This window comes from Pseudochaenichthys georgianus, unplaced genomic scaffold, assembly GCF_902827115.2.
Source record: "Pseudochaenichthys georgianus unplaced genomic scaffold, fPseGeo1.2 scaffold_223_arrow_ctg1, whole genome shotgun sequence".
Taxonomy (NCBI): domain Eukaryota; kingdom Metazoa; phylum Chordata; class Actinopteri; order Perciformes; family Channichthyidae; genus Pseudochaenichthys; species Pseudochaenichthys georgianus.
Window position 1 is genome coordinate 333,083 of NW_027262869.1, and position 23,386 is coordinate 356,468.

The 23,386-nt window shown below is 42.7% G+C and overlaps 1 protein-coding gene across 1 annotated transcript in view; it reads left to right on the plus strand.

Annotated features, from left to right (window-relative positions):
- The window catches only part of LOC117441960 (uncharacterized), a 605,495-nt gene that overhangs the window by 304,411 nt on the left and 277,698 nt on the right, over positions 1-23,386 (plus strand). Inside the window, 1 exon segment of the mRNA XM_071202313.1 lies at positions 12,723-13,697. Coding sequence (XP_071058414.1) covers positions 12,723-13,697 — 975 coding nt within the window.

The window sequence follows — 23,386 nt, forward strand, 5'->3', positions numbered from 1 at the left end:
ACTCTCCAATCACAGAGCTTGAGGACTATCACGGGTTGTCAAACAGAGCACATGGCGTAGTCCAAACGATAGCTGGGGATTCTGGGTAGTGTAGTGTCTTCTGCCATCCTTTACTCCTGGGAATGGACGCTCACATTACCTTTAAGGGCAGCCGACACAAACGAATGCCGTGCTTCCATGAGCGTCAAATCCCGACGCAGATGGGAATACATTGCAATCAGTTGAAAGCTATTTGCGTCCCTTTATGAAGCTGAAGGAGCCTAGGCGCGTCACAACTGGACGACACGGGACCCTGACCAAACGTCGCTATTGGACGCTTAGGGAGTGAGAGTGTGTTGTGTCCCAACCGGTCCCAGTCCCAACACATCAGACGTTAGCACAAACTCAGAGCTCGCAGCTCCTCATATCTGTTCAGAAACTGGACAAAAGTTAAACATGTACAAACCACAGACTGTCTATGTCATGGCGAATACAGTCGCTGCTTTATTTATGTCTGTATGACGTTGTTGTGAGTGTGGACGGAGCAGCTACAGGTTAGTTTAGGCTGATGGATCCGATTCCATTCAGAAAACACGCATTTTAAAAGCTTTTCGCCTGCCGTCTGTCTGCAGACTTGTCAAAGCATTAATTCATGGTTTTTATTAACCGCTATCAGTATGTAGTTACTTCGGCATCACTTTGAAACGTGTATTACAATTAAATCACGGTCAAATATGTTCATTTTGTTTGTAGTTGGTATCTCCCATAGGATTTACATGGAGATACGCCCCGCCCCTCTCCAGCGCGTCTTGTTTGAATGACAGGAGCAAACACAGCTGACAGCCGCGTGAAACTCGAGCGATTAGAGCGATGCGAATATTGGGTGGTCTACCAAAGTATTTACATGGAGATAAGCCCCTTAAAAACCATGAGTTAATAAAGCATTAATTCTGTGTTTACTCCTGTCATTCAAACAAGACGCTGGAGAGGGGGCGGGGCGTATCTCCATGTAAATCGGAATCGGATCCATTAGGCTAAACTAACCTGTAGCTGCTCCGTCCACACTCACAACAACGTCATACAGACATAAATAAAGCAGCGACTGTATTCACCATGACATACGTAGACAGTCTGTGTTTTGTACAGGTTTAACTTTTGTCCAGTTTCTGAACAGATATGAGGAGCTGTGAGCTCTGAGTGTGTGCTAACAGCTAACGGCTGATGTGTTGGGCTAATCACGAAGCGTCATTTCTTGACTGCCAGCAAAAACAACCAATCACAGCTGCTTCTCTGGCTGGCTCTGTCCAATCACAAACAAGAAGTGTTCTCCGTAAGGAATACCCTTTCCGTCCAATGTGAAATGCTGTGGTGTTTTGTGAAATGTTGTTTGTTTTGTGAAAGGCTGTGTTGTCTTGCACTTCAGGGCCACCGTATATATAATCATATAAAAGTTAAAATATGAATATCATCTCAAATGTGTTGGTGTCAGTTTTGTGCAGTTTCCATTTCCTGACCCTGCTCATTGTATTGATTGTTTTTGACATATGGAAAAAGTACAGCTGGGGCGAGTTATCCAACCACTTAATCAATTTGATAAAAGAAACCTGATAGAAGAAGCGAAGAGGAAGAAGAATTGTATAAAGCTTAAAAGTGAAGATCAGAAATGTAGTGATGACATCATAAATGATAGCCCTGTGTCTGGCTGAACTGAATGATGGATTTCATACAGGTGCTGATATACAGTATGTACGCATACTGATACCACTAACTCTGTATTTAAGAGTCCTCTGCAGAAGCACAGTGTGTGTTTCCTGAAAACCTTCACACACATGTCAGAGCAACTCTCTGTGACCCGCTAATTCTGAAAGATTTGAATCACTCTGCATGAAAAGAGAGTTCATAATCCTCAAATGCTGTTCTCTGAATCAGACCACAGAAAGATGGAGAATAATATGATTTTTTTTAAATCATATTAGCGGAAACTACTATTACTATTATTATTTGCACAGGAAAATGACATTTTTTACTGATGTCATCAGGTCACTTCTCAAAGACAAAATATAAAAACATCCTTTGACCCTCATTGACTTTGTGATCTGGTTATCAAAGTGATCAGAGTCAGAAAACAAACAGGATTTTTGAAGTAAATGTTCGTGCTGCAGATTGATGAGGACTGGAAGCTTGTATCTGGCAGAGAGCGATCTCCAGATTGCAGCACAGATCGGTAGGCCGGCTGGGGGAGGTGAGAGAAGCGGAGGAGGCTGCACACACACGCTTCGTGAAGATTGCACTTACCCAGCATGAAGTATAGGCTAAGTGTCCATTAGAATATAGCATATTATTTTGGTGGTCCTCACATCATCGGTTGTTTCTCAATAGTTGGTGCTCACTAGTACAGGAAAACGAACATACACACAGATAAGAAACACAAAATGTGATGCATGATATCACATATCCGCTGGATGTGTGTGAATGTACAATGTGTTCTCTTTGACTCATTCCGTATAAAGACTAAAGCAGAAATGTAATTCTCTAAACAGTGTCTGCACCACCTGCATCCATCAACCTCTCCTCTGAGGACACTGGGTCCACACAGACAGGAAGCTGTTGGAAAAGTGAGCAATGATTCCAAAGGTGTGTTCTTCTCTCATCCTGTGTGATCATAATCATCATTTTAAAGTCACAAGACATAGCCCAGAATATTCAAACTGCACTTTTATTTCAACAGAATACAAAAACATTGGTGAATACAAGCTCTTTGAATAACATGACGCGTTTCATCTCAAAGATGAATAAAATAGAATTCTTTGAATACAAAAGCTCTAACACTACTTGTATATTTCCATAATAAATACCTCTATCTGAGCCGGCATTAAGAATGTTTGCATATTAAGTGTTCTCACACTATTCTCCTGTATGCTTGCCACACACTCCGATTCAAGTCAATTCAAGTTGCATAACGTGTTCAAATACACAAAAGGCTTTTAAGCGAGACATGCATAGATGCGGGGGGATACAATAGAATATGACCGCATTAAACCTTCTATTAAACTTGCTAATATCGTTTATAGTACAAAGCTACATAGAAAATACAAATGTAATATGGAACGGCTGATTAACTTAAAGCTTCAAGGTAACTGAATATTTAATAATATGTGGTGCTGGATGTGGCATATTCACATACCCTTTACCCGTGAAGTGGTTTGTTAGAATGACGGCCCCCTCCTCTTACAGAGTGGGCCTGAACAGCAGACAGAAAACATGCTTTCCAGCTACGTGCAAATGTAAGAACTGTTTGAAATACCATGTGAACACACATTTAGAAAACTATGAACAATACCAACCCTGGGGAAAAGAAGATCAAATATATCTGTACTGTTGTACTTGTGCTAATAACTGTAATCATTTCTTTGTAATGTACCCACATGAATATAAGTTAAAGATGTAGTCTACCCTGAGCTAGCAGGTAGATATATATATAAAGTAACCATAGGATTAACAGTGTCACCGTTACCCTCTGCAAACATCTTTTAACGTGATGCTGAAATTCACTTTTTACCGTGTGATGAGAACTGATCTAGAAATATTCCTTGTTCTCTTCTTGGTGGCTAACATGAACTGAGCGAGGTCATGACTCAAGTCTTCTTCAGGACTGTCAGATGTAAAACATCCCAACAGAATCATTCAGAGTTGAGAAAGCATCTGTAATCATTTCAATTGATAAAATGCAAGTTTCTGACAGCTCTAGTGTGAGCATGTCTGTTGCATAACCTACCGCTGGATTTCAAGGATATCCAATAAAAGGGAAACTTATTTCCCTGATAATGTAAACACAGCATGAACCAGTATTTGTGAGTGATGCGTTCAGGGACCTCTCTGTTGAGTGTTTTGGTGGAGCAGAAGGAAATCAAGGATTAACAGGGTAGAAGATGATGTTTCCTCGTCCACGATTCCAGATATAATGTAAAAACAACAACAGAGACTTAAGAAGAATAGATACACCCGATTTGGTCACTGTTGCCATGGCAGCATGATAATTCAATAACACCCACAAGCCCGACAAAACAGGGAATGTGTGTGTGGAGGTGGTGGGTGTATTCTTAGAGCTGTGTGTGGAGTGTAAAGAGAGGAGAAAAACAGTTCCAAGTTATTTCATGTCTGCACATAAAAAGATGATTGCCAAGCGTTATAGTTCTGCTGGCACCCGGAGCGCAGCCAGAGCATGTCAGGCAGGTTGTTTTCACCATGTTCGAGCCAAAGGAGCCGCTTCAGAAAATAAGAAAAGTACTGCCCTCAGGAGTTTCTGGTAAAAGAAGCTTAAAATAAATACCAACGAAGAAGAGCTACGACCCTACTGACATGAACGTAGACCTAAAGCATATAGATCAGGGCCACCTCATTTCCCCTGCATGTATGTGAGCAGCTGACATGACATCATAGCTGACGGGATTAAAACAGAGATAACAATATTTGGCTAAACTCAAAAGATGCCATACTATCATTATGATTCTTCATGTGTACAACTGGGACTGAAGTGAGTCCAACACTGTGATCAAGATACACCACTGTTCCACTATTTCAAAACAACTGAAGGATCTGAATCTGAATAAGAATGATCTTTATTCTGATTGTGCCATGTGTATGTGTCCATTCACGTGGACTGTGCTGCCTTCCTAAAGCCGGACAGACTCTCTGTGGCGTCACCCGCAGGTGTCTGAAGAGCTGTTGTGAAGCTCAAGAACCTCTGGCTGTCACTCGTGTTGCAGTGACGCCGCCCTCTGACTCTCCACTCGTCTAAACACCAGCATTGTGGATAACATTGAGGCGCACCTAGGTAGCATAGCAGAGCGGTAGCTAGCAGCTAGCAAACTGGGACCTCTTACCTGTCACTCAAAGTGGCCACGCCCCTAAATGTAAGCCTTGATATAGTTTAAAAGGCATGAGTTGTATGAAAATGTTCCTAGCATACAGTTGTGATGAATATGAAAAGAACTGTAAAACAGTTATTTGGTACGTGGCTGTAAACGTGTATTTCTACAGTAGTCTGCCTTTCAACACGGGGGTGGAGTGGTCATCATGGAGCTGCAGTTTCTGGCACTTCTGTATCGGTGTACTGCCCAGCACTGGAGATCGCAGATTGTGCTGCCAGGCTGTAAAAACTGCCCCCCCCCCCCTTTTCCTGGCTCTCAGCAGGTCTTCTAACCATTAAGTCAAAAAGCCCAAAAAACTAATTTATAAAATTGTAAATTTGGCATGAAGTGAACAAGAAAATGGTGTTAAACAATTGCTGGGGTATACCAAAACTCAAAGCAGAGTCTTTGTGTCACGATGATGGGTTATATTGTTAATATTAAAGCTAGTTATTTAAAGTTTACATGAAACATCATTTCTACACCATTATCTAAGAGCTTTTGTCCATAATGTGTAAAGCATCAGGAACATGATGTTAAGCTATGAATATAACTTTCTTAAATGAGAATATGATCTGTTGCAAAGCCTTTAGATTGCCCTTAATCCAGGGAGAGGGTCAACGTCACCTAAAAACCACGGTCCGCTATAGTGAGTTATGGGGGCTTCTCCTACGTGGGGGGTGGTCCGTTGTAGCGCAGCATGACATTGAAGGAGCGGGCAAAGTTGTTGGTCAGGGAGCAGGCTGCTGCCTTCATCATGAAGGGCAGCAGGAAGGTCAGCAGCAGCAGAGCCAGCAGCAGGAGCCAGAGGGGGAGGGCCAGCCGGCAGACCCTCTGCCACAGCCCCGCCCTCTGAAAAACACACACCACACACACATAATTTAGCAAGAGTATGTTGTAAATGCCCTATAGAAACAGATCACTATAGGCGCTTTCACACCGGGGTACTTTTCCCTTTTAGTTCCGATAGTTCCTGGTATTTTGCGTTCACACCAAAAAGAGAACTTAATTCATGAGAACTTTTTCCCCCTTTTCCGTCCCTGCTAGAGAGCAGGGTACTTTCCTGGGGAGAAAAAAGTTCCAATTTCTGATTGGCTGGGCGAATTGCAAACCACGCCCCGTAAAACTCTGAAAAGTTTTGTGAAGCGCCATTGTATTTGCTGGCATTAGCATTATTAGCATTAGCCCCGCGCACCAACGCAGAGAGACTAACTTATGGCAACACAAAGAAAACATGGGAGCGGTGGAGATTGAGGAGGTGTTCGGCGTTCTGGCGATTACTCGGAAGGCTTCAGTAGAAGCTGCTGGGACTCCCAGCCATGGATGTATAATAAGAACTCTGGATACACAGCGTGGGAGGCGGGGCCTCATTCATTCCTATGAGAGTTTGCTCATTGGCGCATGATGATAAAATGGCCCAACTTTTGAGAGAGTGAAACGTCAGATTACCCAGCATGCCTGAGAAGTACCCGTACAGTATGTGCACTCATAGAGCATGCGCAACTTTAACCAAAATGGCTCGTTCACATCAAGCACGTCAATTTGCGTACACGTAACAGCACCGCACGTTCATGACAGCATGGTAATGGATTGTTATTATGATGGATTTGATATTAACGAGGCGGCAGTTAGCAGTAGCGCTGGCTAGCTAGTGTAGTGGACATTTTTATTATATCCTTATATGCTTAACCCTCCGGTATCATTCGATTGGACTACGCAAATTAGTCATTCGAGACAAAAATGTCCACTGCAAAGACTTTGATAAAAACATTATATTAAAAGGTTTTTTTCACAACTTTTTTGGGTTCAATCTTTAAAGCAACTTCCGCCCTAATAGAAAATACGAAAAATGTAATCATTTTCAGGATTTTAACCCTTTCAATGCCATTTTGAAAACATGAAACCGCTGTTTTATTTCATGATGAAAACAGAGAAAATTAGTTATTTTCCCAAAAATACATATCTGGAGACTGGCCTCTTTTTTTTTATAACAGTCTTGGATATGTCAAAGATTAGCAACAAAATGGATTTTTTTGCATTATTAGTTTTTGCACAAAATCAGATTGAACAAAAAAAGTTACAAATTAGTCATTCGGGACAAAAATGTCCACTTCCAAAAACTGCTCTAAAAGGACAACAGATTAATATTTTTTTAAACTTTTTGGGGTTAAATCTTTCAATCAAACTTCAGTCCTGATCAAAAATACCAAATGTTAAATATGTTCAGGATTTTAACCCTTGAACTGCCAGTTTGAAAACATGAATTTGCGTTTTCTATGAAAAACATGCACAAAAAGGCAGTTTATTTTACATATATTAAATGTTGGGGGCGGGGGGTCGGCTTTTTTTTTTGTATCACAGTCTTGGATATGTCAAAGATTAGCAACAAACATTTTTTTTTTTGCATTATTAGTTTTTGCACAAAATCAGATTGAACAAAAAAGTCACACATTAGCCACTCGTGTCCCATCCCTCCCATTATAACCACATATTTTGATCTCTCCGCCATATAATCATGCATTTTATAATGTCAGGGTTTTATATTGGAGGAAAATAGTTCAATGTGTCCCTTTTTACTGTATATCACCAGATGTGACATTTTACCATTGAATTATATGACCTATAAAAACACTGAAGTAATACTATTTTCAACGTTCTTTGAAATCATTTTTAAATCAGCATCAGATGTATCAATGTCAACATTTATTTTCCAAACAGCAAACTGCAATCAACATTCATGAACAAATCAAATTTTCAAAACAGAACAATGATATGTATGAGTGTGTGTTGAATAAAATGAGAGATGGATGAAGATAGAGCAAGTATGTGTGTTAGAGACGGAGTAAGATAGATGGAGATAACAAATAATATGTGTGTGTGTGTATGTGCGTGCGAGAGAGAGAGAGAGATCAGTTCATCCAGCAGAACCTGCAGCAGGGGATTTGGTGCTCTCTGCAGGTGAACTTTTCCCAGTGCACATCCAGCACAGTCCCCTCTTTTTTGTGGAGCCGCTTGCGGTTGTGCCGGTGTCAGGGGCAGCTGCCGAGGCCTGTATGTCCGCCATGGTAACAGCAGCCGGTGTACGAGGTGGATGCTTTCTCCGCATGATTTTTTGCAGGACACCAGAGATCTCCCCAACTCCTCCAAGAAAAGCCTCCTCCTGAAGGACTTGGCTTGCTTCCAGGAGGGATCCACAGCAGTAAAAAGCACAAGTGCATATGACGTGAACAAATTGTCACAAGTCACAGTGATCCCTTGGAGCCCTTTCTGTCATTTCCAGGACGACACGCTTTCCCTGGCCCACCTCGGCAGCACTGCCAGCAGCTTTACCGGTGTAAATCTGGCACTTCCAGGCATAGGAGGTTTCAACGTCAGCGGTGATCCAGATTTAGCCCATACTTTGCTGGCTTGCTTGGTATGTATTGCCGGAATTTGCAGCGGCCTCTGAAGGGGACAAGCTGCTAATCCACACACACATCTTCACCAGGGTTGAAAAGCATCGGAAGGCGATGTGTCCACTTCTCCCAGAGAGAGCGGATGGGGGCAAGCTTGTCTTCTCTGTGACAGGAAGGTCTCATCAGCTTGTCGTCAAACCAGAGGGTGGTATTCATCAACCGGAATTTGGTGTGGGTCATTGTGGCACGGAAGATGGCACGTCCACTGTGGTCATCCCAGGGGCTGCGGGTGGATTCGCCCTTCGATTTGTACACTCCAGCCAACATCAGGAGACCGATGTATGCACGAATATCTGTGGCATCCACATCACTCCAGTTTGCCACCGAACATCCCCCCTGCAAGTTTGTCATGTCGACAATACTACTGATGATCTCAGCAGTGAAAAATAAATTGAAGGAGGATTCCACGTCATCAATTCTTGTAATGGCATAACGCGTGGCCTGGCCCAAACCAAACCTCTGGCAGCGGGAATGTAGCGCAGCGTGTCGTTCTTAGAGGGAGACCAGATTTCACAATTTGTTGATGTCCACCCACTGCCAGAATCTTCTGTTTCCTCTGCAGTTTCAGTGGAAGGGTCAGAAGAAGAAGGATCAGACTCCACTACAAACTCCACATCACATTCTTCTTCTGAGGTTGTTTCTGATTCAGAAGAAGAGTCAAGCAGCTCGCTGCAGGTTGCCGGCTGCATCACCATATCCCTAGCTTCTTCCACAGAGAAGCGCCTCTTCATCTTACTCGCTTGTTGCGTATCACAGGAATGAAACGACCAGCCAGCCAAACTACACATATTTATGGATCTGGCTTTGCAGCCAGGTGTTCGCTTATTGACTTAGTGCATGTATGGCTGTGTATGTTTGTATGCTAAAGAGACATTATCAAAGCCTTTGAAGTTCCAAACAATTCTAAACAAAAAGGTCAAGCTGGGTCAAGATCATACCTCTGTTTACCTCTAAGACACATGAAACAGCACAAATGAAAAACAAAATGCCATGAGAGAACACTTACTCCTACATTCTCACACACATCAAAGGTAAAGAGATGAGGGGGAAATTGTGAATGCTGTAAACCAAGACATGACAAGCATGTAATTCAATGTAAAATGTCACATCTGGTCATATACAGTAAAAAGGACAAATTGAACTATTTTCCTCCAATATAAAACCCTGACATTACAAAATGCATGATTTTATACCGGTATGGCGAGAGATCAAAAGATGTGGTTATAATGGAAGTGGATGGGACATTTTTGTCTAATCTGATTCTGTGCAAAAACTAATAATCAACCAAAATAAATGTTGTTGCTAATCTTTGACATATCCAAGACTGTAAAAAAAAAAAGCCGAACCTCCCAACATTTATTATATGGAAAATAACTGCTTTTTTGTGCATGTTTTTCATAGAAAACGCAAATTCATGTTTTAAAACTGGCAGTTCAAGGGTTAAAATCCTGAACATAATTTAACATTTGGTATTTTTGATCAGGACTGAAGTTGATTGAAAGATTTAACCCCAAAGAGTTTTAAAAAATATTAATCTGTTGTCCTTTTAGAGCAGTTTTTGGAAGTGGACATTTTTGTCCCGAATGACTAATTTGTAACTTTTTTTGTTCAATCTGATTTTGTGCAAAAACTAATAATGCAAAAAAAAAATGTTGTTGCTAATCTTTGACATATCCAAGACTGTGATAAAAAAAAAAAAGCCGACCCCCCCAACATTTATTATATGGAAAATAACTGCCTTTTTGTGCATGTTTTTCATAGAAAACGCAAATTCATGTTTTCAAACTGGCAGTTCAAGGGTTAAAATCCTGAACATAATTTAACATTTAGTATTTTTGATCAGGACTGAAGTTGATTGAAAGATTTAACCCCAAAGAGTTTTAAAAAATATTAATCTGTTGTCATTTTAGAGCAGTTTTTGGAAGTGGACTTTTTTGTCCCGAATGACTAATTTGTAACTTTTTTGTTCAATCTGATTTTGTGCAAAACTAATAATGCAAAAAAATCCATTTTGTTGCTAATCTTTGACATATCCAAGACGTGTATAAAAAAAAAAGAGCCAGTCTCCAGATATGTATTTTTGGGAAAATAACATTTTCTCTGTTTTCATCATGAAAAAAAACAGCGGTTTCATGTTTTCAAAATGGCATTGAAAGGGTTAAAATCCTGAAAATGATTACATTTTTGGTATTTTCTATTAGGGCGGAAGTTGCTTTAAAGATTGAACCCAAAAAAGTTGTGAAAAAAACCTTTTAATATAATGTTTTTATCAAAGTATTTTGCAGTGGACATTTTTGTCTCGAATGACTAATTTGCGTAGTCGATTTGTTACACAGTGAATTAAAGACCGATTTGAATTTTTTTAAATTGAATTCCAAAATAGATCGAGAAAATAACCTTGTTACAAAAATTCAGGCCGTTTGCACCAACACAACACAAAGTTATTGCAAAATGAAAAGTGAAAAATTACCCATATGGACAAAAACGTCCACAGTGATACCGGAGGGTTAAAAGCATTTCCCAAAAGCTCTCCGTGTGTTGTGATTCCCTCAATTTGACTTTCAGTTCTCTCTCTGTCTGTTCAAGTGCTCAGTAGTCTTTGTTTTATGTCCTTAGTCACATATGATGTATTACTTTCTTTTCTGGTTCCGAGAATTTCTACGTTGGGATTGCAGGTTTTACATTTGACTGAGTATGATCGGCACCACAGATCATTAATATACACACAAATACCGCCTCCTCTGGTTTTCCCCGAGTTCGCATCCCTGTCTGCTCGAACAAGGGCGAGTCCAGGTACTTCAGAGAGAGATGCAGGCATTGTAGATTGGAGCCAACTTTCCGTGAAACATAATCAAGAGGCCTCGAGAAATTCGTGACGGTACCTTGTAGGAGGCCGATCGCATTGTAGCCCTAGCATAGCCTCGCGGCTGTAGCAGCGCAGAGGCCGGGGCTCCTCGCCATACCTGTTCGTGCTGTCACTCAGGTGTGTCTTGGAAAGTTGAATGGCCAGACATGGTCTGCAGAAGGCCAATGTAATCCACAGGACCAAAAGCATGGTCTCTCAAAATGACGTTTCATACAGACACGACAAAGTTTAGACAAAAAAACAAAACCCAAGAGGAACAGAGCACACTGAGATGTGTTCAAGTGCATTATTCTGTGTCTATTTTTAGACACATCTCGCGATCGACTGGTTGGGCACCCCAGGGCTAGACCATAGGTCTGTTGTGGTGGCAAAGTAGTCAGCTGAAGCCACATCTCTCTCAACTTCCCCACGGCATTTGTCATATAGTGCAGGCAGCGCAGACCTGCTGAAATAATACCGAGACGGCATCGCGTCACGCTTGTCCAACGTGTTGACAAGTTGCTTAAAGCCTTGGTTGCTAACAGTGCTAACTGGGCACATATCTTTAGCGATGTGAATAGTTTTACCCTTCTATTTAACGAGTTGCTGCTCTTGTTCTGACATCTTCGCTCGCGCTGAACCCTCACAACACATGTCACTCCCACGTGGCCGAGTGGGCTTTTAGGGAGGGGCGAAAGCGCACCCAGCAAAATCTTATTTTGTCAATTATGCTGTTTTCATAATCATCGCAAGCCATAATCGTAATCGCGATTACAATACGATTAATTGCACAGCCCTACTCAGGTGTGTCTTGGAAAGTTGAATGGCCAGACATGGTCTTCAGAAGGCAAATGTAATCCACAGGATCAAAAGCATGGTCTCTCAAAATGACATTTCATGCAGACACAACAAAGTTTAGACAATAATTAGACAAAAAAACAAAACACAAGAGGAAAGGAGCATACTGAGACTTGCAGTGACAGGATGCCGTCTCCCTCTGTCTCCTGTATACCAGAGGTGGGAGTAAGTCATACATGTGCAAGTCTCAAGTTACTGGGGTGAGAGTCAAGCAAGACAAGTCCTACGAAATCCTGATGAATAACCCCAGTTTAAATCAGTTAAAAGACTGTGGTTATGAAACTAGAGTTTTATTTTCAACACTAACAACAATGGAGAGTGGGGCTCGAAGTGTGTGTGTGTGTGTGTGTGTGTGTGTGTGTGTGAGTCTGTCTGTCTGTCTGTCTGTCTGTCTGTCAGTCAGTCAGGCGGGCGGGTGACTCGAGTCCCCCCACCAATGGTATATACTTTGGTTAGAATATTTCTGTATTACTGTATTAAATATAATAAAGACAAATAGTTGATAAGTAGTATTTTGTTAACTCAAGGTTTATATTAAGTGAGTTTTTATTGTGTTAACTTGTGTATTTATTCTTTTTAGATTGACTTTCTCTCTTTCTCTGTCCATCTGTTCTAGAAACCGAAAGGAAGAGAGAGACGTCACAGCTGTCAGCAATGTGACAAATCCTTTGCAACATCTAGAAATTTAAAGACCCACCTGCGTATTCACACAGGAGAAAAACCGTACAGCTGTGAAGAGTGTGGGACAACTTTCACTCAATCAGGTGCTCTCAAATCACATCAACTTATTCACACAGGAGAAAAACCTTACAGCTGTGAAGAGTGTGGGACAACTTTCACTACATCAAGTAATCTCAAAACACATCAACGTATTCACACAGGAGAAAAACCGTACAGCTGTGAAGAGTGTGGGACAACTTTCACTACATCAGGTAATCTCAAAACACATCAACGTATTCACACAGGAGAAAAACCTTACAGCTGTGAAGAGTGTGGGACAACTTTCACTCAATCAGGTGCTCTCAAAACACATCAACATATTCACACTGGAGAAAAACCTTACAGCTGTGAAGAGTGTGGGACAACTTTCACTACATCAGGTCATCTCAAAACACATCAACGTATTCACACAGGAGAAAAACCTTACAGCTGTGAAGAGTGTGGGACAACTTTCAGTCAATCAGGTGATCTCAAAATACATCAACGTATTCACACTGGAGAAAAACCTTACAGCTGTGAAGAGTGTGGGACAACTTTCACTACATCAGGTCATCTCAAAAACCATCAACGTATTCACACTGGAGAAAAACCTTACTGGTGTGAAGAGTGTGGGAAAACTTTCACTAGATCAGGTGCTCTCAAAACACATCAACGTATTCACACTGGAGAAAAACCTTACTGGTGTGAAGAGTGTGGGACAACTTTCACTACATCAGGTGCTCTCAAAACACATCAACGTATTCACACTGGAGAAAAACCTTACAGCTGTGAAGAGTGTGGGAAAACGTTCACTACATCAGGTGCTCTCGAATCACATCACCGTATTCACACTGGAGAAAAACCGTACTGGTGTGAAGAGTGTGGGAAAACGTTCACTCAATCAGGTGCTCTCAAATCACATCTTCGTGTTCACTCAGGAGAAAAACCATAGTGGGTTTCAGAGTGTAGGAGCCGCAATTAAGCATGTTTTTTTTTTTTCACAGTTTACAATAAACAATTCCCATCTATTGGCCTTGTGTTGGGTAATCCTTTTTTCCATTACAGATCCCATCCCAACAGCGCCATCTGTTGACATAACGTCAGAATTGACAGGCATAATGTTCACTGTTCCTTTGAGTTTTGTTTTCTTTCCGTCTGCCGACAGCACGCTATTTTATTGCTTTACATACCAAGGTTTAAGTACACTGTGTCAATAGTTGTAGTATGAGCATCGTCTGGGCTGGCCGTCTGGTAGAATCGGTATGCTCTTCCTCCTGGGTCAACTTCCTCTCCTGTCACCTATGACCCCTTTTATACACCCCACCACCAAGTGTTCAAAATACCATTCAGGGTGTCCGCGGGGTCTTAAAAAATATTAAAAGTTGATCAATCAATTTAGCGAAAATTAAGGCTATTAAAAAGTATTAAACGGCATTTTCCAAGGTATTAAGAAGGTCCACAGCAACGACAACATGAAACACCCTTTCATTTACTGCAACGACATGTCGGGAAACCCCCTCAAGGTATCAGGCTGAGAGGCTCGGATACCTCATTCACACTAACGGTGTTTCAGGGCCGGTTCGGAGCTGGAGCTTGAAAAGCACCGGGTTTTCCTGTTCACACCGCAGCGGAGCAGCCTCTTAGCTCCGGAATCCGGTTCGTTTCAAGCACCAAAAAATTGTCCGGCCAGAGCAAAAGCACCGCATACGTCACGCTTACATTGAGGCGGGGGCAGGGGCAGATCAACTCCTGAACAACAACAACAAGCTGCCGTTTTATCCAGTTTGTACACAACGATGGAGAAACTTAACAAAGAGTTTCAGTGTTTCTGCCATAGACTGTATATATAAAGGTTTCTGCTCATGGTGAAGCAACGTGTCTGCGTGTTAAGGTGGAACCTGAGCATTCACGTTGATCACCTCTCATTATACATCTATAGAACTATAAATATTAAACTTTACTTCACGTGTTCATTTGAGAACAGCTGTTACATACCTGGGTGAAGGTTACAGTTCATTTAAATGAAAGATACAACGTTACTCCACACTCAAGGTTCAGTCCACCTTAAGAAATAAGACCGACTTCGGAAGCAGTTGTGTTTTAAAAAAACCTTTATTGACACGAGTACACTTTTTTATAAGAATATAACTAAACCACAGAAATGACTCCGGAAAAGCTGGAGAACACGCCGTCCACCGCGGAGAATAAACAGAAGGGCAACCATGCTCCGGGGTCTTCTTCCCTGCTTTTGGTGTATTTTGTGGCGGCAGCAGCGCCACTTACAGGCCTGGCATATGTACTACAGCGTTTCCAGCATTTCCAGCGGTCTAGTGTGAACGGACGCGTTAATGAATCGAATGCGGAAACGGAAGACTTTTTTTCGTTTGCGTTTTACTGTATTCGTCCTCGTGGGGCCAGGGTCTAAGCCAAACTATATCCGGTCACAGAGATCTGCTATTTTAAAGAGAGGAGGCTAGTCTGTCTGCACTCTGTTTAGCTGTGCTGTTTAGCTAATCAATATAGTACATGTGAGGTAAAGTGTGTCGCCAATGTAACCGGTTAAAACTGGAAGTTGCGATGAGGTCTTAAAATGTATGGAAAGGGTCTTAAAGGTCTTCAAAGGTATTAAATCTGACTTCAGGATTCCTGCATAGAGCCTGATATTGCACTATTCATATAAATAAGGTACACAGAAGTTTCCATTACATCATGCAACAAATAGGAGGTTTGACACTACAGTTTCCGAAGGCACTACACTACCCAGAATCCCCAGCTATCGTTTGGGACTACAACATCCGCCTTGCTTTACAAACCCCGTGATTAGTCATCAAGCCCTGTGATTGGATGTTGGAGTGGCAGTGCGGCAAGGTTACGCTGAGCGTCAACAGCTCTTTGAAATGGAATGGAGCCACGGCAGACTTTCCAAACTGGAATGGGACAGCACATGTTGCAAATATGGCAGAATCCATCGATCATCTTAAGATAGATACTTTATTGATCCCAAGCTGGGAAATGTTTTTGTTACAGCAGCATGCTACTTTGTTCTACTCCACTTCGATTCAGAGGTTAACCTGGTGTTTTCAAATGAAAGAGTCAACGCTGATGATCATAAAGCGCTGCTGGCATAGTCTCTAATTTGCATGTGAACTTTTCAACTCGTCTGCAGAGGGATGTGAACGAGAGGAGAGTTAGAGAGGGAATGAAGAGTTTGCATCTGTTGACTATCTTTATAACTTCCATCCTCGAATCCCACTGAATCGTTTGCTAGCTAAAAAGCTCAAGTTTGCTTTCAACAAAGTAAGGATATTTTTATAAAATATTTTATAGTAAGGACAATTTGGAGGAATTGAAAGACTTATATGGGTGTGTCAGAACCAACAGCTCTTTGAAATGGAATGGAGCCACGGCAGACTTTCCAAACTGGAATGGGACAGCACATGTTGCAAATATGGCAGAATCCATCGATCAATCACCTTCCCTGACTCAATGTCAGGGAAGGTGATTGTCAAGTGCCAAAATAAACTATGCAATAGATTGGATGTTAAGTACTTTGTCAGACTTCATATGTATCTGTGGATAACCCCAACGTGTTTTTCTTATTCAAGAAGACCTTAACTTAAAGTAATCTTTAAAGTTTAAATAAAGCCCAGTTGGTCTGTTTTTCACTTCCTCCTGTTGATATCTTTGGACGTCCTGCACCAACTGTTTCATTGTAGAGATCACTACAGTATCTTCTTGATATTTTCTATTGTGTATGCAGGCTACTCTTAATATTTAAATGTTTTCATCAAATAAAACTTCTTCAACAACAACCTGCAATAACGTGCTTTCACCACTAGGCGGCGCGGGTTGAAAACCAGTGGTGTAGTTAATAAAACATAACCATATCAAACAGAAGGTAAAGGAAGATCCAGGTTCAGTCTCTCGGTGTGAAGCTCATGCATCGCACCATGAACCTGGATAGACCTGGAACAGTCAGCTGCACGAGGAGCTGGAAAGGCAGTGAATTAATTAAAATGTGGAACTCTGACTTCATTTGAAGGACATGTCGGCCAGGGATGTAGAGCTCTCTGTTTAACCACCGGATCGGCCAATCAGGAGAGACTGCACCAGTCTGCCTTGACCTCTGTATTCATGTCTGTGACTCTCACAGTATCTGCTGCCCAGCTGCTTCATGGAAGACACCTCCTTCACTGCATGACCTCTCTGCAGCACCAGGAGGCAGCGGGTGTGTTTCAGCCACACACACACACGCACGCACACACACACACACACACACACACACGCACGCACGCACGCACACACACACACACACACACACACACACACACCTCTACACACAGATGCCTGAACAATCGGCATAATTGGTCGTATGAGTTGGAGGACTTGTTGAAACAGACTCGTCACCCTGCATAGTTGTTGTGTTTTGCAGCATATTATAAACATCCCCTTATCTTCAAATACCCAGGTTGTGTAGTGATGTATTTGAGGTGTACTGTCCACATCGCAGACCTGAAGTCGTGCAGTCGATGGATGCGAAGTGTACAGGACCTTGGTCTCTGAGACTCCAAAAAGCCTTTCTCGCCTACCTGTCCACTTTGCAGACCTGAGATCCTGCAGTCATTTCTCAAAGATGGTGTGGCATACAGGGAGGTGCAGTCTCCTGATGGGATAGACTGTATTATAGTGGACACTGGAGGAAGTGACCATTACCCAGTGCTTCCTAAAGTGAATAATAATGTATAGATGCAGGAAGGAGGTGAGATAACCAGGTGGTGCTTTGCTAAAGCTGATTGGGGGAATGTAGGATATGGTGTGAGGAGTCGGTACACCTGCTAACATCAGAGGGAAGCACAGAGGTCATCACAAGCCACATAACGCAACATATACTATAGAAGGCAGGTATGTGAGGAAGGACACTTGAGAGAGAGCATGGAGAGAGTTGTGTTCTACCATTGGCAGAGGAGTAACACCAGGTGATGTCTGGTCCATGTTTCAGCAGATGAGTGGGGAAAGGAATCCATTAGAATGCCAGCTTTGGTTGATGGGGAGAGGCTGGCAGTGACGGATAAAGAGAAGGCAGGTATGTGAGGAAGGACACTTGAGAGAGAGCATGGAGAGAGTTGTGTTCTACCATTGGCAGAGGAGTAGCACCAGGTGATGTCTGGTCCATGTTTCAGCAGATGAGTGGGGAAAGGAATCCATTAGAATGCCAGCTTTGGTTGATGGGGAGAGGCTGGCAGTGACGGATACAGAGAAGGCAGGTATGTGAGGAAGGACACTTGCAGCAGTACATAGTGGGGAGCATCTCAGTGATATCCAGAGGCAGCAAACACAGCAGTTGCTAGCAGAGAATGAAAAGGCGAAGGAGAAGAGACAGGATGATAGGTCAGCTCTGGATGTGGAATTAGTGAGAGTGAGTAATGACGTGGGGGAACATTGAGAATGAAAGAGATAATGGCAATAGTGTACGTTGACATTGAGAGGCGTATGACTCTGTGTGGAGGAGGGGCTACTGACCACATGGAGGAGGGGCTACTGATCACATGGAGGAGGGGCTACTGATCACATGGGGGAGGGGCTACTGATCACATGGAGGAGGGGCTACTGATCACATGGAGGAGGGGCTACTGATCACATGGAGGAGGGGCTACTGATCACATGGAGGAGAATGGGTATTGGAGGGAGAATGATCAATGGGGTAAGGGCCTTTTGAACAGACGGGACGTTTAGAGGAAAGGTTGGAGCAGATGTTTCCAGTTATTTAGAAATAGAAAACGGTATCCCCCGAGGGAGTGCAGTCAGTCCAATATTATTAACATCATGATTAACGACATGTTGACATGCTGAGACTCATGCATCCAATGGGCTCTACACGCAGAGGATGGGGCTCTGTGGATGAGGGGAAGACGTGCCCCATACGTAATGGAGAAGCTGGAGCGACTAAAGAAGTGGAGAGGTGGTCATATAACTGGATTCAAAATGTCAGAGAGCAAGTCATGCTACATGGTATTTACAAACAAACGCAAGACTGATGGCCAACAGCTAACACTCTATGATCGTCCAATGACAAAGCTGAATGAGTTCAAATACCTAGGACTGTGGTCTGATAGCAAGCACACATGGGACATGCATATTAATCAAGTGGAAGCACAATGCTAAAAGTATTAAATGTATTGCGAGCTGTAGCTGGATGCAGCTGGGGCGCAGACAAACAAGCATTAGTAGACATGTACAGATCCATGATGAGGTCCACAACAGACTGTGGTTGCATAGCGTTTGGAGCAGCAGCAAAACATCACTTACAAACTGATAGACTGCAATATAAAGCCTTGAGGTGTGTATTGGAGCGATAAGTCAACTGTTAGCTTATCGCGACAGGCCTCTGCACACAATGAAACAGTGGAGACAAACATGTGCTTGGCTTTCATTAGTGAATGAAACTGAGAGCCCTTTATAGTCTGTGTCCAATATTGTGTATTTGTATATATTGTATATATATATGCTAAGGTCCCGCTGCTGACACGATAGCAGTAATTTAGTGCGCATATGTGTAATTAAATATCAAAATCTCACTCCAGCCAGGTACCCACAGCTAGCAACCCTGGTTAGCTTCAGAGCTAGCAGTCTGTGTTGTAAACAAAGACGGGACGAGCTGGAAATGAAACAAACGATACTTAGAAACTGGTTAAAAGTTTCTGATGGAAGGAAACGACCTCTTCTCTCTTTGAATGTGGTTTATACCTTTCAGGTAACAGCAACAGCTAAAGCCTGACAATGAACCGTTTGGCTGCACCCGCACCGCGAGGGGGCCCAAGTTCCCATCAGCAGAAACACGTGGGTTTGCTATCCTGGCTCCAAGATGGTGGAACGAGCTCCCATTGACATCAGGACAGCAGAAAGCTCACACACCTTCCAGACTGAAACTCATCTCTCTGGACTCCACCTCCAGCCATAGAACTACGAACAAAGCACGTATATACTAACAAAGGAATGCATATGTTTAATAAGATGAGAGAAGAGTTACACATCATGTGAAACTAAAACTGGTATATTTAAGCAATAGCTCACGACAGGCCGTGGTATATGCTCATTATATCACAGCTAAGGGGCGTGGTTCGGCCCGACGCGAAGTGAGCTATTGCTTTTATAAAACGGTTACCAAGTGTGGCAATATGAAAAAAAAATACTTTAAATACGTTTATTGTGAAAATCTGAAACTAAAACTGGTATATCTACATATATATAATCAATGAGTGAATGTGTCTTTCAGACGCCCCTTGATCACATGATGGTTATTAAGTCACCTCAATATATTTCTGTTTTCTTTCTGCTGATTCTCTGTCATTGAGGTGAGAGTTATCACGATGCGGGGAGAAACGGGACCAGTTCAAACAGGGAGCCCTGGTGTTCGCCAAGACGTGATATACGCTCAGTATATCACGGCTAAGAACCAATCAGATTGCTTGATTTGACTTGTCCGTTTTATAACTACATATATATAATCAATGAGTGAATGTGTCTTTCAGACGCCCCTTGATTACATGATGGTTATTAAGTCACCTCAATATATTTCTGTTTTCTTTCTGCTGATTCTCTGTCATTGAGGTGAGAGTTATCACGATGCGGGGAGAAACGGGACCAGTTCAAACAGGGAGACCTGGCAATATTGTACAAGTAGTTAATAATAATAAAAGACATTAAGAAAAAGGCATTTTAAACAGTCATTATAAAGCAACACAATCTACCTGCATTGCATTACTCTAAACGTGTAATAACGTGCTTTAACCAGTAGGTGGTTTGGGTTAAAAAGCTGTCAAGTTTACTGTGTTAACAAAATAAAATATACTGCTGTTTCTGGTTTAGTTTACGACGGATAAATGTAGCTATTGTTTTGATATTTGTAACACAAAAGCGATGGAAAAACCCCACAGCGACACAGAAAAGATGGTCTTAACATGACCCAGCGGTCTATAGTTAATAAAAAACAATACTGTGAAAACTAAATATTACTAACTTTATTGTGAAATTCAAACTGTAAACGAATAGTCTCCGGTCTATAGAGAGGCGAAGTCCCTCCCCTTCCGGGAGCCTCCATGGGACCCCGGAAGTGAAAAATTATACATTGAAGTCAATGGAGAGAGAAAAGTTATCTTTTGATCCCGTTTGAATTGTGCCACGAATGACACATATGATGTTTGTCAATTTAAAAGAATATTTTGCAAGTCAAAAAAATAAAAATGTGTCGTAAAACTGTGAAGTTACACATTTTTTTGTGTGAAACCGCTGAGTGAACTACAGGTCTCTGGTCTCGCACAATAAGTGTCACCATCACAAAGACGGCCGTAACGTTAGCAAATTTCACCTGTTTCTTTCAGAATGAGAATAAAAGTATACAACGAGGTGAACATTACTACAAGTCTGGGCACGTTGAGAGCTGAACATACACGAAAGGGGAGTTAGTCGGTTCTGTAAGAGCAGCGGGACTGGCTTTACAAGATGTTGGTGAGTAATATGAGTGCAATGTGTAACGTTAATGTCAGCTAGCTAACATTAGCTAACAAGGTACACTAACGTGTTTTGTTTCAGTAACTAGTTTTCTCCTTAAGAACTTCGTGGTCTCTGTGTATGCTGTGGATAACATTAGTGTTCACAAATAATAATAATTAATTCCTTAAATTTATTATAGTGCTTTTCCAGTGCTCAAAGCGCTTCACAAATACACATTACACATATTTTTATACATGCAATGATCACTGTGGACAATACCCGCAGGAGCAAGTTCAGGTGAAATGTCTTGCCCAAGGACACAGCGGCTTTACAGACGCAGCAGCGGCGGGTTTCACCCCTTGATCATTGCACAGCGCACTGCGCCACACCGTCCATCTTCACGCCTCGAGGTCATCGAGGCGCTTTTACAAGTACACATTGGTATCATACATGTACTTTGGACAATACCCACAGGAGCAAATCCGGGTGAAGTGTCTTGCCCAAGGACACAACGGCCTGACGCAGTGGCGGCAGGAGCGGGTTTCGAACTGGAGTTCCCCAGCACCCCCCTTGATCTGATGATCAGATGCACAGACTCCCGTGTTTTGTTTTAGTTGCTCTTCAGATTGAAGCTGCCAGTTTCATATCGACTATACTGTATGTGTGATCTCCTTTTACATCTCGTTGTCATTTGAGTTTATTTGCTGTGTGTAGATTCAAGGGTTTTGATTATCTTGTCAATTTGTTTGGTTATCGAGGCACAGCTGTGTGTGACTCCCTCGGGTGCACTGGTATGTGTTTTCCTAATGTAGAGAGCGTTGATTAATTAATAAACTACACACTGAGTCTAGATCCTGACCAAATCCTTTTTTTTGTTGATCAAATGTTTTTCAAAAATGTATTCATACACATTTAGAAAAATACAATGTGCAATCACAACCAGTACAGAAAAAACAAACAACAACAACAACAACAACAATCAGACAAGAGGACAAAACTATGGAAAAATAACCCCTCCCACCCCCAGATCCGGACCATCCTTGTATTATTGCTCATTCAATCTATTATAGCATGCTAACAAATGGTACTCACTTTATTTGTACAGATCTGCATGGGAGACGATGGCGCGATGCAGAGTGCTGTCTGTGATTGTGCACGGGGGATGTACAAATGCAGCCACGCTGCAGCATTGGCAATATGTGCCATGTGGCAGATCAGCTCCACAGATGTTGAGTGCCAGTGGAGGAAGCCTGGCACTTCAAAAGTAGTCCAGCCGGTGTCTCAACTTTACCAACAGCGAGAGGAGACATACAACCCACTGGCCAGAGACATCGCCACTGAGGATGTAGACTGGTTCAGGTCTGCACTGAGGGGCGCACAGTGTGGCATGGCATGGCTTTTATCACCTGAGCCGCAGCCTCATCATCAGGCCATTGTCACCGTGCCGGAGCTGGTGAAGGGGCATGGGGGTCGGGGGCTTGAGGCAATTCTTGCCTCAATGCGACTGAGCAGAGACCAGCAAGCTGCCATCCAGACAGCCACCGTAGGACAGCGGACACATCCTCAGTGGCAGTTACACAGACAGGGCAGGTTGACAGCCAGCAAGTTTGGTGCTGTGCTGCGGTCGGGACTTTCATCCACTCCATGCGCGTCCCTCATGAAGAGGGTGCTTGAGGGGTACAACTTGGACGGAGTCATGGCTGTCAACTGGGGGGTTGTAAAAGAGGCCGAAGGGGTGAAGGCTTTTGTGCAGGCCTATCGGGTGACAGTCTTCGAGTCTGGTCTCTTTGTGAGTGAGTCAGTGTTTTGGGAGCATCACCCGATGGACTTGTGCAGCCATCTGCCCTGCTGGAGGTGAAGTATCCACACAGCCAGAGGAACATGACCATCGCGGAGGCAGTCCAGTTACCATCCTTCTGTCTCCGTGAGGAGGGTGGGTCTTATGTTCTCAAGGAGAATCACCCACACTGGCACCAGGTCCAAGGGCAGCTGCACATCACAGACCGGAGTCTCTGCTACTTTGTTGTGTGGACCACGAAGGAGGCGATCATCATCCCCATCCCCAAAGACCCTGCATGGCATGGAAATCTCCTCCTCCTGGAGAACTTCTACACCCAGCATATGCTCCCTGTGTTGGCCAGTAGAGAGGA